At 59.7% G+C, this 19,881-nt stretch overlaps 1 protein-coding gene and 1 non-coding gene across 2 annotated transcripts; both read left to right on the top strand.

Moving 5' to 3' along the window:
- The first annotated feature begins 7,442 nt into the window (after positions 1-7,442).
- On the top strand, positions 7,443-7,515 carry TRNAG-CCC. Its single transcript has one exon. It is a non-coding gene; the product is annotated as a tRNA-Gly (tRNA).
- A 1,319-nt stretch (positions 7,516-8,834) lies between these two features.
- On the top strand, positions 8,835-16,065 carry CPLANE2 (ciliogenesis and planar polarity effector 2). The gene is made up of 6 exons (XM_040229381.1): positions 8,835-9,103; positions 9,222-9,335; positions 10,953-11,105; positions 12,078-12,202; positions 12,457-12,593; positions 12,821-16,065. Exons 2-6 carry the CDS (start codon positions 9,224-9,226, stop codon positions 13,083-13,085), a joined length of 792 nt encoding a protein of 263 aa, XP_040085315.1. The 5' UTR covers positions 8,835-9,103; positions 9,222-9,223; the 3' UTR covers positions 13,086-16,065.
- Positions 16,066-19,881: the final 3,816 nt, after the last annotated feature.

Below are 19,881 nucleotides of genomic sequence, written 5' to 3'. Positions count from 1 at the left end.
TTTCACACGCGCGGCGCCACCCTGCAGTGGGGCCCCAGAGAGGTGACAAGCCTGGAGCGCACACCCAGGGACCTGGGCGACATCGGGCTCTTCAAACAGCAGATGGGGGTTGGAGGCACAGGCCTGAAGCCCTGTGGTCCATCCTGCCGTCCCCTATTTACTGCTCAACCTTGGATACCAGTTTCCTCGTTTATAAATCTAGTTGTTTCTCTTTTTATAGGATCATGAGGAGTAACTGGAAGTTGCATATGAAAAGCACTAGCCCAGTGCTGGACTGGCACGTAATGATTGGTGGCTACTGTTTATGATCAGCCTTTGAAGAAAAGATGTGATCTTGAAGGAAAGTGCTGGCCACGGTGTGTGAATTGTTAGGGTCATGCCCCTGGCTAAGGGTCATGCATGCCGCAGCTGTCTGAGTCGTCTCCTAACCTGTCCCCATGAGAACCTCTGAGGCTTTTTGCCTCGAGCAGAACGTGGCAGCTCCTGCCATCAGACAGGTCAGAATGGCCTCGGCAGTCGCGTCTCCCTCTGGGCCTTCTTCTCCGGTCTGCCAGTTACTCCTTACACTCCCGGGTCTCTGCACCCAGCGCCATCGGTCTTTCATGCACCTCAGACTGAGGATCAGCCTTGTCTCAGATTAAGGTGCTGTGAGCCTGCAGCTCTCATCCTGCCTGCCCACGTGTGTTTCCCAAGCTGCAGGATGAAACTTCCACGTCTAACAACACGTGGTCTGATGCTGTCTGTCCTGTTTTCCGTACCTCGAGGCATCTGGCAAACTAGACTGGTGTACGGAAGGGTCTCAGGTCACTGATTTGCTGGTGGTAACAGTAGAATGGTTGTTCTAGATGCTTCCACACTTGCCCTTATGGAAGGGCAGACTTGCTCCTTAAGGCTGGCTCCTTACAGCTCCTTGTTGGGCTCAACAGGGTCAGTAGGTAGAAGCTCTAGAGAAGGTCATTGGGAAGAACTTTGTGCAGTGAGAGCTCTGTGTTAAGGCCTGGAACCAGTGTGGCATCACTGGAGGGATTCTAGCATTGCTGGATACTCAGACTGGGGGATGTAGAGGAGGTGATGTTTGGTGGGTAGGGTGCCCGTGGTGATTGGTGGTCCTGGGGAAGACCTGGCTTTCAGGGCAGGCAAGTCCCATAAGGCTTGCTGCCAGCTTCCTAACGCAGTCCACCCAGGCCAAGGGCCGCAGTAATGGCGGCGGGGGGGCGGGGAGCAGGCCCCAGCTCGGGAGGGTCGGAGCCTGCAGACGGCAGCGTGAGCGACCCCAGGTCAGAGGCTGTGTGGGGCACAGAAGGGCACGCGCCAGTCTGGGGAGAAATCATCAGTGAGAGCTCAGCTTAGTGCAGAGCGTGGCTCCCCCAGGCCCGTGGGGGTCCCAGCACAGCCCCCGCCCCACCCCTGGGAGCTGAAGGGCCAGAGGCCTGTGCCCATCTGGGTCTGAACCACAGCACCCAGTCCGCAAAAGGGTGACACCAGACGTCCTTCCTGCTCCGCGGGCTCCACAGGCCGTCCAGTGGGGGGGAGGGTGTGCCCGAACGCCCGACTCAGACAGGAGACCACGGCCTTGCACGTGTTGTCAGCACCCTGCGCTTACGCCCCCGGTCGCCGTCACCTGGGGAATCTGGGAAAGGCCCCCGAGATCCTGAGGCTGGCCAGCTGGGGACGGTGCCGGGGGGCTGTGGTTTGTCCCCTCCCCGCCCTTCAGTGTTCCATGGAGAAGGGCAGTCCAGCATGCCTGGGGGTTCTTTGTGATGTGATTTCAGTATTTTTAAAATTTATTTGTTATTGAAGGATAATTGCTTTTCAGAATTTTTCCGTTCTCTGTTGCTTTCACTGCTGATATAAGTATTCAGCCAGAGATTGATAAAGCCCATGGGAGCAGACGATGGAGCTGCTTTACGGGTCAGATCAAGAGTGAGACCACAGGACCTCTGTTTGACCTTTTAACCTTTGAGATGTGGTCCTGTGGGCTCAGAAAGGAGTTCCCAGAGAGACTACAGATGAGGGACAGGTACGGACCTCGGACCGGGGGAGCATCGGTTCAGAAGCTGTTCCTGCCTCCCTGGGCCTCAGCTGAAAGGGCAGAAATTAGCCGGAGCCACGGGTGTGATTCCTCGAGAGCCCACCGGGGGGCGCCCTGGGAAAGGCTTTGGGTCCCAGACGCCGTCCGAAGACGGAAGCGGGACGGCGGAGAAAACGCCCGCCTCTCCTCCGAGCGCCGCCCCGGCTGTGCGGAAGCCGGTGCTTGTCCCCGTGGGCTGGGCTCCGGCCCGACCCTGTCAGACGCCTGAGAGGCCTGGGGGGGCGGGGGTGTGTGTGCCGTGGCCCCCCACTGCAGGGACGGAAGGAGGGCGGGGGCAGGCCCTAACCAGGCAGAAGCCTCGGGGGGAAAGAAAGCCCTGCCCGGGGACCTGGGCTGCTGCCCGCCCCCCGACAAGGCCAGGGAGGCCCGGCGCTGCCCTGGGGGTCACTCTCGGTGCGTGTCCCCTGAGTGTGGACTCACGCCTAGGGCTCTGCGCTCAGACGAGGCAGAGAGACCTGCTCTGCGAGCAGCTCACAGCCTCATCACTCACCAGGGAGTGTCACTCGGCTGAACAAAGGGGACAAGTCCTGCGCTTCCAGGGGCGAAAGAGTGTCCAGTCATGTCACTAAATCGCAAGGAGAGGGTGGATGGGGAGCCAGAGGGCTGGGAAGGCGTTCTCCTTGTCCCCACCTCACCCTGCTACACTGAGGCAGCGGCAGACGGCCTTCCCGGGGAGACCCCAGGTCGGTGGGGTCCAGGCCTGGCCTCCGGCAGTCAGGAGCACAGAACGTACAGGTCTCTGGGCCTCAGACTGGGAAGACAGACCCCTGTGTCCCAGGGAAGAGTGCAGAAGAGCTGTGAGGGGTCTGGCCTGTCCAGAGGAGCCGGCATTCAGGGCCGAGGACCATGCAGAGTGAGCAGAGGCCATCCTCTTGGATGCAGCAGGGATAGAAGCTCATGACCAGGACCCACGGTGGAGGAGAGCACACCTCTGACAGGGCCAGCACGGGTGAGGCCATGGCAGACGGCCGCAAAGGCCCAGAGAGGACGCGCCACTGTGCTTCCTTGCTGTCGGGGAAATGCCCCCCGCCGCCCCACTGAGCGTGAACCCCAGCGCCAGAGGAGGCGGAGATGAAAGGCCTCCCTGGCCTTTTCAGGAAACTTAAGTGTTTAAGCTGTAGGAATGAAGATCACTGAATTGAACTTTACCAGGAAATTGCTGAACTATAACATCTGCAGAGCAGAGACAGATTAAATTGAGTCAGAGGAAACAAAGCCGTGCTTCTGAAATGGGTGAATCAGCGGAGGCAAAAACTCGAACTTGCTCCACCTGGAGAGGAGCAGATGCCGTGCCTGGGGTCCACGAGAACCAGGACGAGAGGGGCCTGGCGAGCGCTGCCGAGCGGGAAGGAAGGGGCTTCCCTCCGTGGAGGGAGGAGCCTGTGGGGAGGCACAGAGGCCCGGTGTGACCGGAGGGGACGAGGCGGAACCCGAGGATGAGCTGGAGGCCCAGAAACGGGGCCTGAACCCAGACGGGCAGCGAAGAGAGGCCACGGGAAACACAGAAACCCGGCCTCGCGGCTGACATCTGCAGGGCGGGGGTCTGGCCAGCTCCGATCCCCGCATTAAGCAGACCTGTAGCCCTGTCTTGGGCTTCCCAGGCGGCGCTAGTGGTAAAGAACCCGCTGGCCAACGCAGGAGACATCAGAGACCTGGGCTTGACCCCTGGGTCGGGAAGACCCCCTGGAGGAGGGCATGGCAACCCACTCAAGTCTTCTTGCTCAGAGAACCCCACGGACAGAGCAGCCTGGCGGGCTGCAGTCCACGGGGTCGCAGAGTCGTCACTGAAGAGATTGGCACTCACGCCCGCGTAGTTCCCTCTATCAGGGGCACTGCCAGGCCCTGTCCTGCCCTGTGGAATTCATGTTTCGGTGGAGGGCGAGAAGAAGAGACAGACAAATACGTAAACAACTAAGCAAGATGTCCAGTGAATAATCCGATGAAGAAAATTAAAATGGGTTGTGACAAAGTGTGATGGTGTTGGCCTCGTCCGCATGGCCTTTCTGAGGAGGTGACATTTCAGCTGAGACCTGAATGTAAAAAACAACAGCCACGGGGAGATGGGCGGAGAGCGTTTCTCGCAGAGAGAAGAGCAGGCAGACAGACCTGAGGTGGGTGTGACCTTGACGAGTCCAGCAGCAGGAAGGCCTGTGTGGCTGGCGCGCCGAGCCAGGGCAGGGTGCTCACGCGGCCTTGCCAGTCGGGCGCAGTGTGGACGGCAGGCCCACGGGAGGCCAGCAGAGGGTTTGCAGCCGGGGAGCGACAGGTTTTCCAGGGGAAGGACACAAGCCTTGGTGCCCAGCCCATCATGTCTCAGCCGATGAAGAAGTGCTGGGGGGCGTTTCCTGGTGGTCCAGTGGTTAGGACCATCTGCTGTCACCGCTGAGGCCCGGGTAGGATCCCCGATCGGGGAACCAGGATCGCAGGGTGGGGAAAAAAGATCCCGACTCTTGGGGATGATTTGGCCAAATTCAGTGTTTAAAGGGAATCTGGGGGACTTCCTGGTCATCCAGTGGTTAAGGATCTGCTTGCCAACACAGGGGACACAGGTTCGATCCCTGGTCCGGAAACTAAGATTCCACAGCCTGCACTCAGCCCACTCGCCACGGCCACTGATGCCCTCGTGCCTAGAACCCCCGCTCCAGTGAAGGAAGCCCCCGCAGTGAGAAGCCTGCACCGCAGCAGACAGCAGCCCCCGCCCGCCGAAACCAGAGAGAGCCCAGGTGCGCAGCGGCGACGACCCAGCTCAGCCGAAACGGAAGCGTTAGGGGAATCTGGGCACTAGACCTACCAAGCGGAGTCCTGTCCGGCCTGCCGCCCTGCTCACCAGGCTCCAGCAGAGCGTGGCCCCGCGAGAGCAGGGGTCGCACCGCTCTCTCTCTTGTCTCCCGCTCTTGGCTCGTAAATATTTGACAAATGCACATCCTCTACTCGTTCCTAGAATGTTCACCTGCTTCCTAACGGTTCTTCTTCTAGGCTTGCCCTCTGCAAGCCATTCTTCATGTTGTAGCCATAGGCAGTCAGTCAGCACATTTTTATTAAGTTTTTACTCTATTGCAGACATATTGTAGGCACTGGGGATGATGATGTGCTGAATTATGTCTCCCCTACCCTGGAAAAACTTCATGCATCGCTGCTAAGTCGCTTCAGTTGTGTCCAACTCTGTGCGACCCCATAGATGGGAGCCCACCAGGCTCCCCTGTCCCTGGGATTCTCCAGGCAAGAGAATCTCCAGTGGTTACGAATCCATCTGGTCTGGGAGGATCCCACGTGCAGCAGGGCAACTAAGCCTGTGCCCCTAGAGCCGGCGCTCTGAGACTAGCGAAGCCTCGTAAACGCATCTGGAGAGTAGCCCCCACTCACTGCAACTAGGGAAAGTCTGTGCACAGCAGCAAAGACCCAGCACAGCCAAAAATAAGTAAGTAAATAGATCAAATGTCAGGATCGAGAATGATGTGAGAGTGAGCTGGGATGTGCGCGCAAGTCCCTGAGTGGCAGAGGGGGGCTTCTGTGCAGGTGGCGTCCACCCGAGACCTGGGCAAGGGCTCCCCTGAGCCAGCCTCATGAGGCCCTGGGGTGGTGGAGGGAGTTCTGGGGGGGTGGGAAATGCGACCCAGAGCCCCTCAGTGGGAGCAGAAAAAGGCCAGGGTCTCTGAGTGCAGCAAGCTAGGGAAGAAGGGGGTGGCTGGAGGGAAAGCAAGAGGTCGTCAGGTCAGTCACGGAAGGCCTCAAAGATGCAGAGTTTGGAGTTTACTCTGAGAGCAGTGAAAACCACTGGCGATTGCAGTCGTGGGTGGGACAGGAGTGATTTTTGTGCAAAAAGGTCACTCGGGGGCCAGGGGCCGAGCAGGGAAGCCCCGAAGGAAGCAGTGGCCGCGGCCAGCGCGACCGGCCCTCCCGCCCTCCCGCCCTGCAGGTGCTCTGGTCTGGGTGCTGCCCACGAGGGCCCCCCAAGTCCCTTCCGTGACAAGCTTTCCTCGTGAGCCCTTCTGGAGCCTTGTCCAGGAGGTGCTCAGTCTGGGGAGAAGTCCAAACCAGGAAGAAATGAGTGGATTAATCAGAAGGCTCTACACTGGAAGGGCTTTTAAGTGGGTAGTGTCTCCCTGTTTTACCTGAGACTCAAAGAGGAGACCCTCATGGGACACGTAGTTTAGGGGTCAGAGGAGATCAGGAGAGAGGAACCCCCAGACCATGCGCACAGCGTCCTTCTGAATGGCCAGGCGCCAACCCTGACTGGTTCCCGTCCTGAGCTGAGCAGTGGCGATTGTGTAAGTGAGGTCCTCAACCTTGTTTCAGGCTGAAACGTGTCACCCCCACCATGGGTCAAAGCCTTAACCCCTCAAGCAGACTTATTTGGAGACTGGGCCTTTGGGGAGGCAATTAAGGTTAAATGGGGTCATAAGGGTGGGCCCTTAATCCGATATAACTAACATCCTTACTAAAAGGAGGAGACACCAAGGTTGTGTGTGAACACGAAAGAGGGCTCGTGAGGACGCAGGAAGGAGGCAGCTGTCTGCAAACCAGGAGGAGCATCCTCGCCAGACAGCCCTGCGGGCACCTTGGTTCTGGACTGCAAGCTGCCGGAGCCTGGAGAGAGTTTGTGCTGTGCGTGCCCCCCAGCCTGCAGTACCCAAGCAGACTGATGCAGAGCCTGGCTTCTAACCGCCCAGCGCTCTTGTTAAAGGTGCGGGCTCACAGACCCACCCAACCCCCCGAAGCAGACTCTCTGGGGGTCAGGGCCTGAAAATCTGCATTTTGAACAGGCTCCTGATTCAGCTTGCTGCAGTGTCCTCTCCACGAGCTCCTGAGGCCGTGAAGACTGATCCCCCCAGTCCCCTGGCCACGAGCCCCTCCGACCTCCAGCCTCCCTGTCTGAGCCCAGGATGACTGCACATCTTATCTGGCCTCCAGGTTAACTAGCCAGCTCACACGGCTAAGCTGTTTCCTCACTCTCCCTGAGCCCTCCACAAGCCAAGCCAGGGCGGGGCTGGCTGCGAAGTCCGGAAACCTAGACATACGTCAGGTCTGAGTCTCGTGACTGAGGCTCTCCTGGTCCACTGTGAAGACGCCACGCAGACGTGCTAGGACCTGCGGGATGGGGAACTGAGTGACCCGGGGGCACAGACAGTGGTTTCCAGCTGCAGAGCACTGCAGGGGTGGTTACGAGCACGTATCTCTAATGCGCTGTAAGCAAGTTGAAGGCAAGTGCCCCGGCTTACACATCCTGACCCCACTGCCCCCGGGGGCCTGAGAACCAGCCTCGATGATTTGTGGGCTCACGGCCCTCTGGCTGTGTTCAGCTTTGCTAGGGACTGGGGTCAAAGTTTTGAAAACACAAGACCCATGGACTTCCCTGGTGGTCCAGTGGCTAAGACTCTGCGCTCCCAATGCAGGGGCCCTGGGTTCGATCCCTGGTCAGGGAACTAGATCCCACATGTTTCAACGAAGACCTGGTACAGTCGAATAAATAAGTAAATAATGAAAACACACACACACACACACACCCAAGACCCAGTGTGGCAGACCAGAGACGTCCTTCAGAGTCCAGCCACCCTGGATTCTGAGTCTAGTTTTCCCACTGACCACCTATGTGGTGTAACTTCAGATAATCCCATTGCCTCTGAGTTTCCTCATCTGTAAAATAAAAGAAGGGTAGTAGTATTTCCTACATAAGTTTGTTTACGGAAGTAATAACTAACCTCTCTAAAGCACCCACCGTCTGGCACTTAGTCGGCCTTCAATGAAGGTTAATCCTAGTGTGTGTGCTCTTTGTGGCCCCAAGGAATGTGGTCCACCAGACCCCTCTGTGCACGGGATTTTCCAGGCAAGAACACTGGAGTGGGTTGCCGTTTCCTTCTCTGGGGATCTTCCTGACCCAGGGATTGAAACTGACTCTCTTGCATTGCATGCAGGCGGATTCTTTACTGCTGAGCCACCTGGGAAGGCTAATTCATAGAATTTACAAAACAGTGATCTGCCCTAATGGCAAGAAGGTACTGGTAAAAAGGGTAGTAGACAACTTTTCAGTAAGGAGCTATTTTGCCTGCTGTCCAGCTAAGGGGCGTTTACTGAGCACCCGTCTCGGTGACAGGCCTGGTGCCCAGTGTGGGGACGCTGGGGAGGGGCTCACAGCCCCGGAATGGGATGGAATGTCAGCTCCAGGAGGGCAGGGGCTTCTTGTGGCCACTGCATTCCCAGCAGCTGGAACAAACCGGGCATATAACAGGCGCTCGGCAATTATTTGTTGAATAAGTGACATCAATCCATCAATCAAGAAATGAGTGACTGGAAAGCCTCAGACTCATATTTAAGGCCTTGAGCAAGTCCCTTGACCACTCTCAGCAGCTGTTTCCCCATCGGTGTAGCCACAGGTATTTAATTTATGTCTAGTTCCTGCCGAGCAAGATCAATAATAATATTATTACAACAAGAATAAGTAAACGTACTGAGCACTGCTAAGGACTTGTCACTGTTGTAAAGAATACTAGGAGCTAAAAGCATTTTACCTCCACTTTATAGAAGAGGACACTGAGGCGCAAAGAGGCAGAAGGGGGATTTGGTCAAATTTTGGAAGGAAGACCGGGGCTGGAACAGAGCAATGGAGAAGGCCAGACCCGGCCCGGGAGCCCGGGCGGCCGCAGAGACAGAGACAGACCTGCCCAGCCCCGCGGCCCGCCCCGCCCCGCGTCTCCATGACGACAGCCTCCGCGCATGCGCCTCGAGCCCTGGCCCTGGGCGGCGGGACGCGGGGCGGGCCTCCAAAGCGGGCTCCACCGGGTCCCCTAGTCCGCTGGGGCCGCCGATGTGAGCGCTAGTGGCCCCCGGAGTTGAGATCGAGGAGGCGGAGGAGAAGCAAGGCCGCGTGACCTCCCCGGAGGTGACAAACGGCTCGGGGGCCGTGCGAACACCGCCTGGGGCTGCGATGGGGTGACCGTCTTGCGCGATCGGCGCGATGAGAGGGAGCCGGGGTATTGCAAGGGGGCTTGGAGGCCAGAAGCCTCAATCGGAACAGTAAGAAGCTGGGGCTCCACGATCGCCCCATCCTCCGGGGGGCGGGGCGCTCCAGGGAGGAACCCGGGTGCAGGCGAAGGCCACAGACCCAGCTTCCCTCTCCGTCCCCCGTGCCCAGCCATGGCCAGGCCGGCCGCTCCGGGCTCGGTGATTGTCCCAGACTGGCACGAGAGCGCCCAGGGCAAGGAGTACCTGGCCTGCGTCCTGCGCAAGAGCCGCCGGCGGGTGTTTGGTGAGCGCCTCCTCCGCTGCCTGTCCCGGGTCGGGGGGCTCACCTGGGGGAGGGGGAGGGGGGGGGGGGGGGGGGGGGGCGCGCGGCCCCCCCCCCCCCCCCCCCCGGGGCGGGGGGGGCCCCCCGGGGGGGGGGGCGGGGGGCAGAGACAGGGCACTGAGGGCCGGCTCCACTGCTCTCCCCATCCTTGGGAACCTTAGAAGCCCCATCCTGGGACCCCCACCCCCAAATCTCCCTAGATCTAATTCCGTCATCAGAGCCAGGAACATGGAAACAGACAAAACACTGCCAGGAGCCCCTGTCAGCAGAGAGGCTGTTGAATGAGCCCTCAGCCGGTGCCAGGCCCTGTGCTGGCCACTGTGTACCCTGGACCCGATTCAGCCTTCTCAATAGGACTGCAGACTTGTCCAAGCTCCCCTAGTGAGTAAACACAAACCTCTTCCATATCCTGCTGTCTCCAGGATAAGACACCCCTGTTCCCCAGGAGGAAGCTAATTCATCCAGCTGACAGGCCCGCAGAGGGGCCTGGCGCAGGCTGAACTAACCCTAACCCTAACCCTAACCGCGTCCAGCTTTGGCCAGGAAACACAAACCGCCAGAATGCTTGAGCCCGGAGAGTGCGAGAGCAGCCCACACTTTAAGACTTCCAGGTCCTACACTGTGATGTCTCAGAGTTTATACTTTTTTTTTCTGTTGCAAGTTTTAAATTAAAAACACTCAGGGCTTCCCAGTGGTTAGAGCTCAGTGCTTTCACTGCTGTAGGCCCAGGTTCAATCCCTGGTGAGGGAACTAAGATCCTGCAAATTACATGGCTCGGCAAAAAGAAAGAAACACTAAATTCATTAAATTAATTAACTAATTTGAAACATTCATAAAGATCTGACAGTATGGATTCTAAGGAGCTTATTTGTAAAACTTAAGAATACTTTTGCTGCTATTTCTCCACTGAGGAAAGAATTAGGAAAAACCTTGCTTTCACCTATATGTGATGTGTGTGATATGTGATAACACTATTAATGAAAACCATCTCAGGGAATTCCCTGGTGGTCCAGTGGTTAGGACTCAGTTCTTTCACTTCGGGGGTCCGCTTTTAACCCCTGGTAGGGGAATTAATGGAGAAGGCAATGGCACCCCACTCCAGTACTCTTGCCTGGAAAATCCTGGTAGGCTGCAGTCCATGGGGTCGCTAAGAGTCAGGCACGACTGAGCGACTTCCCTTTCACTTTTCACTTTCACGCATTGGAGAAGGAAATGGCAACCCACTCCAGTGTGATTGCCTGGAGAATCCCAGGGACGGGGGAGCCTGGTGGGCTGCCGTCTATGGGGTTGCACAGAGTCGGACACGACTGAAGCGACTTAGCAGCAGCAGCAGGGAAATTAAGATCCCACAAGCCTTGTGGTGCAGCAAAAAATAACAAAGAGCACCTCATGCATCAAACTTAAAAAAAAAACGAAGCGTTACTTGGAGTAGGCACTGGCCTGGCTCGGGGAGCACCGGGGCTCCAGCCGCGCTTCTCCTCCAGGGATGCTGCTGGTATGGCAGGCCCCTGTCACGGGGACTGTATAGAGAAGGGCTGGTCGGCCCCCTGACCCCACCTGGCTCTCGCCTTGCCTCAGGGCTGCTCGAGCGGCCAGTGTTTCCCCCGCCTGTGGCCATCGACACTGCCAGCTACAAGATCTTCGTGTCTGGGAAGAGTGGCGTGGGCAAGACGGCACTGGTGGCCAAGCTGGCTGGCCTGGAGGTGCCCGTGGTGCACCACGAGACCACTGGTGAGTTCCTCCTCGGAGGCCTTCCCTGGGGAAGAGAAAAGACTCGCCCTGGACCACATGAGCCGGAACCTGTAACCAGCCCCACCTGTTACTCTGCAACCCCGGAAAGCCACTGCACCTCTCTGAGCCTACACGAGCGCCTCTGTCCAACCCCTTGGGACTGTAGTGGGGTCAGTACTAGAGCGGGCTTCCCCTGTGGCTCAGACGGTAAAGAGTCTGCCTGCAATGCGGGAGACCTGGTTCGATCCCTGGGGTGGGAAGATCCCCTGGAGGAGGGCATGCCAACCCACTCCACTATTCTTGCCTGGAGAATCCCATGGACAGAGGAGCTTGGCAGGCTACAGTTCATAGGGTTGTAGAGTCCGGCGTGACCGCAGTGACTCAGCATGCACGTGCATAGGAGGGAAACTATTGGGTTGGCCACAAAGTTCGTTTGAGTTTTTCTGCACCTCCTTATGGCAAATGAAAGTTGCTCAGTCATATTCTACTCTTTGCGACCCCATGGACTTTACAGTCCAAGGAGTTCTCCAGGCCAGCACACCGGAGTGGGTACTCATTCCCTTCTCCAGGGGATCTTCCCAAACCAGGGATCGAACCCAGGTCTCCCGCATTGCAGGCAGATTCTTTACCAGCCACAAGGGAAGCCCAAGAATATAGGAGTGGGTAACCTATCCCTTCTCCAGGGGATCTTCCCAACCGAGGAATCGAACCATGGTCTCCTGCATTGCAGGCGGGTTTTTTTTTACCAGCTGAGCTCCCCGGGAAGCCCCCAAACGAACTTTCTGGCCGATGCAGTGCTTCGGCATGGTTATGGCTAGGGCTGCCTCTCCCTGGTAGCCTGGAGGTTCCTGGGGCAGGAATTCTCCCGTCAGGGACTGTGCCTTCCCCATCAGACTGAGGACTTTCTTCTCGGCCCCTTCCTCCCCTCCACCACCGCCTCTCCCGTGCTGCTGGACCCACCCGGCCCCCCAGGCATCCAGACCACCGTGGTGTTTTGGCCCGCCAAGCTGCAGGCCAGCGACCGCGTCGTCATGTTCCGCTTCGAGTTCTGGGACTGCGGGGAGTCTGCGCTCAAAAAGTTCGAACACATGCTGCCGGTGAGCGGGCCGAGGGGGCCCGGAGGCCGGGGGGCCTGGGCATCTGAGCCGGGCCTGCGCGGTCTGCAGGCGCCAGGGGCGGGCGCGAGGGAGTGAGGACGCTGGCCCAGCCCCGGGAGCAGCAGCTGCGGCGCCGGGCCTCATTCTCCCGGGCTGTGAACAGACGGGCGGTGGGAAGACTTCTCGGGGCCGACAGCTTCTGGTCCCAAGGTGACGACCTCGCAGCAGCCTCTCACCGGCCTCCCTCTCCCCAGGCTTGCAAGGAGAACGCAGACGCGTTCCTCTTCCTCTTCTCCTTCACTGACCGGGCCTCCTTTGAAGACCTCCCTGGACAGCTGGCACGAGTAGCCGGCGAGGCCCCTGGAGTGGTCAGGATGGTCATCGGCTCCAAGTATCCTCTGGGGGCCCCAGGACTGTTAAGAGGCCACGTTTGGCGAGGCACGGAGCGGGGGTCCGGCAGCCTGCCTGTGCCACGCGGTGGGGTCCGGCCCCGCGGGCTCCCTAGAGGCTGCACCAGGGCCTCCCGCAGACTGGGGTGCGGGGGACGAGGGACGGGGAGGAGGCTGGCTTTGACGGGGAGGCCGAGGCGCGCAGACAGGCTCCTTGACCCGCCTCCAGATTCGACCAGTACGTGCACACGGACGTGCCCGAGCGGGACCTCGCGGCCTTCCGGCAGGCCTGGCCGCTGCCCCTGCTGCGGGTGAAGAGCGTGCCGGGGCGGCGGCTGGCGGACGGACGCACGCTGGACGGCCGGGCCGGGCTGGCCGACGTCGCCCACGTGCTCAACGGCCTGGCGGAGCAGCTGTGGCACCAGGACCAGGTGGCAGCTGGCCTGCTCCCCGCCCCAGAGGCCTGCCCCAGCCCAGGGGTGGTGGGCTCGTGAGCGGGCCCTCCCGACCCGCGGGAGCAGGACCCGGGCCCCGGGCTGGGGCAGGACGGGCCAGGGGGCCTGCCAGGCAGGGTGGAGGCCTGGGACGGCCCTTTCTTCGTGGAGCTCAGCGCAGGGAGGCGGACACACGGCCCTTCAGGGCAGCGGTCTGAGGGCCCCTGGGCGCCCCCCGGCCTCCTCTCTCGCCCCGGGCGGACTTCTGGAAACTGGGGCCCTGGATGCGCAGGGCCCGAGGGCGCAAGTGTCTCCTCCAGCCCCGCCTGCAGCGTCTCAGGGTGACTGGGGAGCGGGTGCCTCAGCTGGGCCCCGGACCCCAAGCGCCTTCAGTCAGGAGCCGGTGTTGGGTGAGGGGACACCGTCTGCTGTCCCGGGTAACCCCTGCGCGCTCGGTGGCTTCACTTCACACGTGTTTCCTCCTTCCTGCCTCTCACCTCCCCTGGAGGTGGAGGTGGGTGTGGGGCCCGCTCCGAACACGCATTCAGAGACCCGGGCCTGAGATCCTCGCTGAGCTTCCTCCCGGTTTGTCCCGGGCCATCAACACCGGGTCAGCAGAAGGGGCACGTGCGGTGGGAGGCCGCCCAGCAGGCCTCCGTGCCGGGCCGAGGGCGGGCGCAGCCGCGCGCCTCATTCCTGCCCGCCGTTCATTGGCTGAAACCCAGTCACATGGCCTCGGGGAGACGCGGGGGCGGCTGGGAAATGGAGTCCACGCGTGCGTCCTCAAGCTCTGCACTCGTCCCTTTTCGTTCTGGCTGCACTGGTTCATCGCTGTGGCTTGCGGACTTCTCTGGCTGCGGTGTGCGGGTTGGCTGCCCTGCGGCACGTGGGGTCTCGGTTCCCTGACCCGAGATCAAACCTGAGTCCCCTGCGCTAGCCAGAGACGAGAATGCAGGCTCAAGTTCGCGGTAGGGGTTAGGGAGCAGGTGCCTACAAGCGGCCTTTAGAATTTCCCTCCCTGTGGGTCCATAGATGGGCCCCTGGGCACAGGGCTGGCCTGAGTCTGACCCAGCTGGAAGGGTGCTGGATGGTCAGGCAGCCCGCGGACCCTCAGAGGTCCCTCTCAAGAGGGCCGCTCTGCACACTGCACACTCACAGGCGTGGCCACCCGGACGGACCACGTGGACTCTAAGGCCCACACACACCTCACTAGATGCTGCCCCCTCCCCCCTGGCGCACAGCAGGCCCCTAAGCACCCTGGTGGCCGGCCCGGCACTGCTTGCCAGTCTGTCCACCCTGGGCACTGCCTGCAGGCTTGTCAACACTTCCCAGGCCCTAAAGCATTTATTTTAGCACCTTCTTACCCCTGACTCAGCTTCAGAGATGAGACCGCAGCTTATCCCACGCCCCAGGGCAGGGATGTCCCCGGGCGGACCCAAGCCTTGAGCCTGCACAGCCAACAGGCCAGCACCTGCTCCTGGGTCATAGTGTGTCCCACTGCGGCCTTCAGCCCTGCTGTGGCCCATTTCTCTGTGTTCTTGGTTCCAGTAGACTTTACCCACCAAGCAGTATAAGGTAGGACCCCGCGAAGGTGGCCTCTGGAGGTGAATGTGACCTTGCAGCCATGGATACCCATGGTGGGGGCAGCAGCTACCCTGCATCCCAGCCGGTTATCTCTTCAGCATCCTTCTTGGGCGCCAGCTCAGCCAAGAGCAGAGGCTGCTCTGGAGAAGTAACACTTATCCTCCCCACTGCGGGGCAGGGCGCTGGCTAGCACTGGTCCAGTCAGAGAGTTGACAATTCCCATCTCTCTGCGTAAGAACAAAGCGGAGACCACAGCAGGGCTGGGACTTGAGCAGGCCACCTGCCGTCCCAGCTGCTCTCTCCTCCAAGCCCAGGCCCCGTGCCGCTGTAGTATTTGTGAATCCGCCTGCCGGTGCGGGAGATGCAAGAGACGCAGGTTTGATCCCTGGGTCGGGAAGATTCCCCGGGACTAGGAAATGGCAACCCACCCCAGGTGACTTACCCATTTTGGTGCCAGAAATTCCAACATTAGGTTAAACCTCACAACAGCGCAAAGCCAGATATCCTGTTGCTCCTTCCGTGGGCCCTGCGGCAGCCTGAGGGAAGGGCGGTGCCCCAGGCTAGGTCAGGGCTGAGCCCTGACTACAGGGAGCCTCGGGAAGAGCATGGTCGTGTCTGCCCCTCAGGGCCCTGAGCCCAGAGACAAGAGGGCTCTGGTGGGCAGCTGGCGGGAGGAGGCACTGCTCTCTCCAGGGCTGGGGTGGGGACGTCTGTGTGCTGCAGCCCACCCTGGCGCTGTTTGTCAAGACCCCCAGACGGCTCCTCCTCCTTCCCCGGCCCCCTTCCCTGGAGACGGGGAATGCCCTGAACTGAATGGTTTGTTGTTCAGTTACCCAGTCGTGTCCAACTGTTTGCGACCTCAAAGAGTCGCCAGGCTTCCCTGTCCTTCACCATCTCCCGCAGTTGCTCAAGCTCACGCCCATTGACTCGAAGATGCCATCACGAATGGCATGAATGGTTATGTCCCCCGAATTTATACACTTAAGTCCCAATCCACAGTGTGATGGCGTTAGGGGTTTTGGGAGGGGATTTGGTCATGAGGGGTCTTTCCTGGTGGCCCAGACGGTAAAGAATCTGCCTGCAATGCAGGAGACCCAGGTTCGATCCCCAGGTTGGGATGATCCCCTGGAGAAGGGATAGGCTACCGACTCCAGTGTTCTTACCTGGAGAATCCCATGGACAGAGGACGCGTGTGTCCATGGGGTCACAAAGAGTCAGACACAACTGAGTGACTTTCACTTTCACTTTTCCGTTGTAAGCACGGAGCCTCTCGAATGGGATTACTGCTCTTATGAAGGAGACCGCAGAGAGCCCCCTGGACTCTTCCACCGTCTAAGGACACAGGGAAGGAGTCTGACTGGACGAGGCGGAGGGCCCTCTTCAGAGCTGCATGCTGATGATGCTGTGCTCTTGGACTCCCAGCCTCCAGTGCGAAATACATTTCTGTTGTTTATAAGCCACCTAGTTTGTGGGTTTGTTACAGAAGTCCAATGGACTAAGGGCGGGATGCTGAGTCAGGCGTTCCTCTGAGGCTGCGGAGAAGCCCTGATGCTCTTAGCTGTGCCCCTTCCCCCCGGACTGTCCCCCCACCCTCCAGTGGTGTCTGCTAGGTCCTGCCCCTCAGGATCCCACCTGGTCCTGCTCTTCCAGCCGGAAGCCTGGGGCTGCCTGCAGGAGGGAGAATACAACACTGTGCCTCCCTGGCTGCCAGCCAAGCCTGGCCTTGTAGACAACGTGGAGCCCCTGGCAAGGTGCCTGGTCCTGGGGTGAGGAAGGGGAGGAGGGGGCCAGACCCGCAGAGAGCTACGGGTGAGTCCAGACGGGCGGCTTCTGGGTCCTGCCCTGGGTCTCCTTACCCCCTAGGCACCCTGGTGGCAGCTGTGACCCCACCCCACCCCATCCTCCTCCCCTTGCCATGGAACAGACTGGGGGGCGCAGTGCCCAGAGGGAGGCATGGCGTTCAAGGCCCAGGACAAGTTAGAGTTGTAGCCGGAGGCAAATCACCAGAGTCCACACTGGGCGTAGGGGGGTGCTAGTGGTGCCCGTCTGCCAACTCAGGAGACCCAGGAGATGCGGGCTCGATCCCTGGGCGGGGAAGATTCCCTGGAGGAGGGCACGGCACCCCCTCCAGTGCTCTTGCCTGGAGAATCCCATGGACAGAGGAGCCTGGTGGGCTGCAGTCCGTGGGGTCGCAAAGAGTCAGACACGAGTAAAGGGACTTGGCAGGCGTGCATGCAAGGTGCTGGGGGACCCCTCCTCCCTGTGACCTCAGACCCAGAGGCTTGGACAGTGGGGGCAAGGTGAAGGTGAGAGCTGGTGTTCAGTTCTATTCTAGATGGAAGGTGTGGTTCCTAGGAGCAAAGAAGGCTGACAGAGGCTCAGGATGGTGACCCAGAAGGAAGGTGAAAACGGTGACTTTGAATCGTTCACTTTACTTCTGTGTTCATCTGTAAAATGGAGAAAACAATAGCTCCCCCTCACTTAACCTCTGAGTTGCAACAAGTAAATATGGGTAAAACGCTGGGCCAGGCCCTGAGCGAAGGGCCCAGCAAATGCTGGCTGCTCTTTGTCAGCGTTGTTCCTCATGAAGTGGTGACGTTTCTGGGGAGGGACGGCAAGTGCAGGAGACGCAGAAGGGGCCCCGGAGGCACTTCACCTTCAGCCGGGAGCAGGGGCGGAGGGGGCCCAGCTGGGTTGTGGGGGAGCTTCCAGCCCTGCTCCTGCCCCGGGGTCCCCTCCCCCCAGTCCTGTTGAGTGCTGCGCCTCCCCGGCAGCATTTGTGCCGGACTCCAGCGGCAGCTTTTTATCCAGGACTGGACGATCAAAATCCGTGAGGCTGGGGCCAGGCAGGACTCTTACCTGCTTCCCCCGAGCGGCGGGAGCAGCCAAGAGGTAAGAGAGGTCTTACCTCCTCGAGGAATCTTGCCCTTCTCTTGCAATGAGCTCCTCCTTCTAACTAGCCCCGTCGCTGTGGCGGGTGCAAGCTGTTCCTTTAATCTGGGCCTTGACTGTGCTTAGTCGCTTGGTCGTGTCCGACTCTTTGCAGCCCTATGGACTGCAGCCTACCAGGCTCCTCTGTCCGTGGAATTTTCCAGGCAGAAGTACTGGAGTTGGTCACCATTTCCTGCTCAAGAAGATCTTCCTGACACAGGAATCAACCCCGTGTCTCCTGCCTTGCAGGCGGATTCTTTACCTGCTGACCCATCTTCATGCTTAATTTGGGCCTTAGGGGGACTGATAAACGCAGCCCCCAGCTCTCCACCCAGGGTGGAGCGGGGATAGGGTGGGGCACCCGGTCCCTAACCTCCCTCCTGCCGCCCGTGTGGTAGAAGCCGATACCGGCGGCCCGCCGCCGAGTGGCAGCGACTCCTGCAGCGGCGCTGGTAAGTTCCAGCACAAACTGCACGCGGCCAGGCTCCTGGAGGAGGTGGGTGCTGTGGGGACGGGTGCGTGGACTCCCCTAACGAGCCCTCTGACATGTGCAAGGGAGTTAAGCACCTCATCTGTAAAATGGGCTTTACCGTAGTGTCAGCCCCATAGAGAGGCTGTGGTGGTTAAATGGGCGTGTGTGTAAAGCACTCCGCCCTGGCGGGCACACTGGAGGAGCCCAACGAACGGAACGGGCAGTCACTACTGTATGACGGCGGCCTACTCAGCGTTCATATCCACGTTCGTGAGGGTGCAAGTTCCCCCTTGTTTGAATTTCAAACAAGGAAATGCAAGTCAAAGCGATTTTTGAAGGCGGCTTGGGCTCCAAAATCACTGCGGACGGTGACCACAGCCATGAAATTAAACGATGCTTGCTCCTTAGAAGAAAAGCTATGACCAATCTAGACAGCATATTAAATAGCAGAGACATTACTTTGCCAACAAAGGTCCGTCTAGTCAAAGCTATGGTTTTCCCAGTAGTCATGTATGGATGTGAGAGTTGGACCATAAAGAAAGTTGAGCACGGAAGAATTGATGCTTCTGAACTGTGTTGGAGAAGATTCTTGAGAGTCCCTTGGACTGCAAGGAGATTAAACCAGTCAATCCTAAAGGAAATCAGTTCTGAATATTTATTGGAAGGACTGATGTTGAAGCTGAAGCTCCAATACTTTGGCCACCTGATGCAAAGAGCTGACTCATTAGAAAAGACCCTGATGCTGGGAAAGACTGAAGGCTGGAGGAGAAGGGGACGACAGAGGATGAGAGGGTTGGGTGGCGTCACTGGCTCAGTGGACACGAGTCTGAGCAGGCTCCGGGAGGCCGTGATGGACAGGGAGGCCTGGCGTGCTGCATGCAGCCCTTGGGTCGCAAAGACACGAGTGACCAGCTGGACAACAAGGGCGCTCGCGCAGAAGGCGATCTGTCCATCCCAGGAGGGATCATGACAGGCGCGGCTCCAGGCCCCGGGCCATCCGGAGATTCCGGCGCCTCAAGGAGCGCAGTTCAGCGGAGCACGGCGCGCGCCGTGGGAGCAGCCGGCGGTCTACGCAGTGGAACTGAGCCTGCGCGCGTGGTGGAGTTGGGAGCGGTGGGCCGGGGCGGGGTCCCCCCTGGTAGTGGAGTCCCTGCCGGGGCCCCTCAGGCCCCCCAGCCGGACCCAGACGAGTCTGCAGAGCGACAGCGGCGCCTGCGCCCGAGCCACCTCCGCAGCGGCGCGTGCCCGTCCTGTTCCGCGCTCCCGGGGTGCGCGGGCGGGCGGCCCTGGGCGGGCGGGGCCTCCTACAGAGGGGAAGGGCTTTAGCCAGATCCAGGCCCTTGTGCTTCTCCTGGGTTTGCCAGGGAGGCCACTGCTTGACTCACTTTAGGCTTCCGGCCTGTCCTGTCCGCAGCCTGAGGCCCCGGCGGTGCCCTAACGCCCCCGATCCCGCGCGTTCAGCCCCTCGGGTGGTCGCCTGGCGGGAACACACCCAGCCCAGGCTGAACTTGGTCGGGAAAAGGGCTCTGTGGTTTCAGCAGCTGGCACAGTTTGTCCCTCTGTCCCCGGCCGAGAGACTGCGCTCCCTTGTGTTAGGCCTTGCATTCGGCGGAGGCTTCAGCTTCGGCCCCTGCTCTGGGCACAGATTCCTGGGCAGAGCTTCCCACGACCCCTGTTTCTCCAGTGGCACCAAGTAGTGGGTCAACTGCCTGAGGAGGGTCCGCCTGGGACCTTAAGGGGGCGGAGTTGATGGCAGAATTGTTTCTGGCAGGTGGCAGAGATCCTGGTGTGAACAGTCTATGGGATACAGAAATTCACAGAGGTAGGCACTGCCTGTCTGCGGGCCCAGGCAGTCTGTACTGCCGCCCG

This window comes from Oryx dammah, unplaced genomic scaffold (genome assembly GCF_014754425.2).
Source record: "Oryx dammah isolate SB20612 unplaced genomic scaffold, SCBI_Odam_1.1 HiC_scaffold_27, whole genome shotgun sequence".
Lineage (NCBI taxonomy): Eukaryota > Metazoa > Chordata > Mammalia > Artiodactyla > Bovidae > Oryx > Oryx dammah.
This window is presented reverse-complemented; position numbering and strand designations above follow the sequence as displayed.

What these genes read in the sequence shown, in the direction of transcription:
- CPLANE2 (XM_040229381.1), top strand. Translation starts at nt 9,224, where the DNA reads ATGGCCAGGCCGGCCGCTCCGGGCTCGGTGATTGTCCCAGACTGGCAC. An exon ending in GGTGCACCACGAGACCACTG is followed by an intron (nt 11,106 to 12,077) that starts GTGAGTTCCTCC and finishes CCGGCCCCCCAG; the next exon opens with GCATCCAGACCACCGTGGTG. An exon ending in AGGATGGTCATCGGCTCCAA is followed by an intron (nt 12,594 to 12,820) that starts GTATCCTCTGGG and finishes ACCCGCCTCCAG; the next exon opens with ATTCGACCAGTACGTGCACA.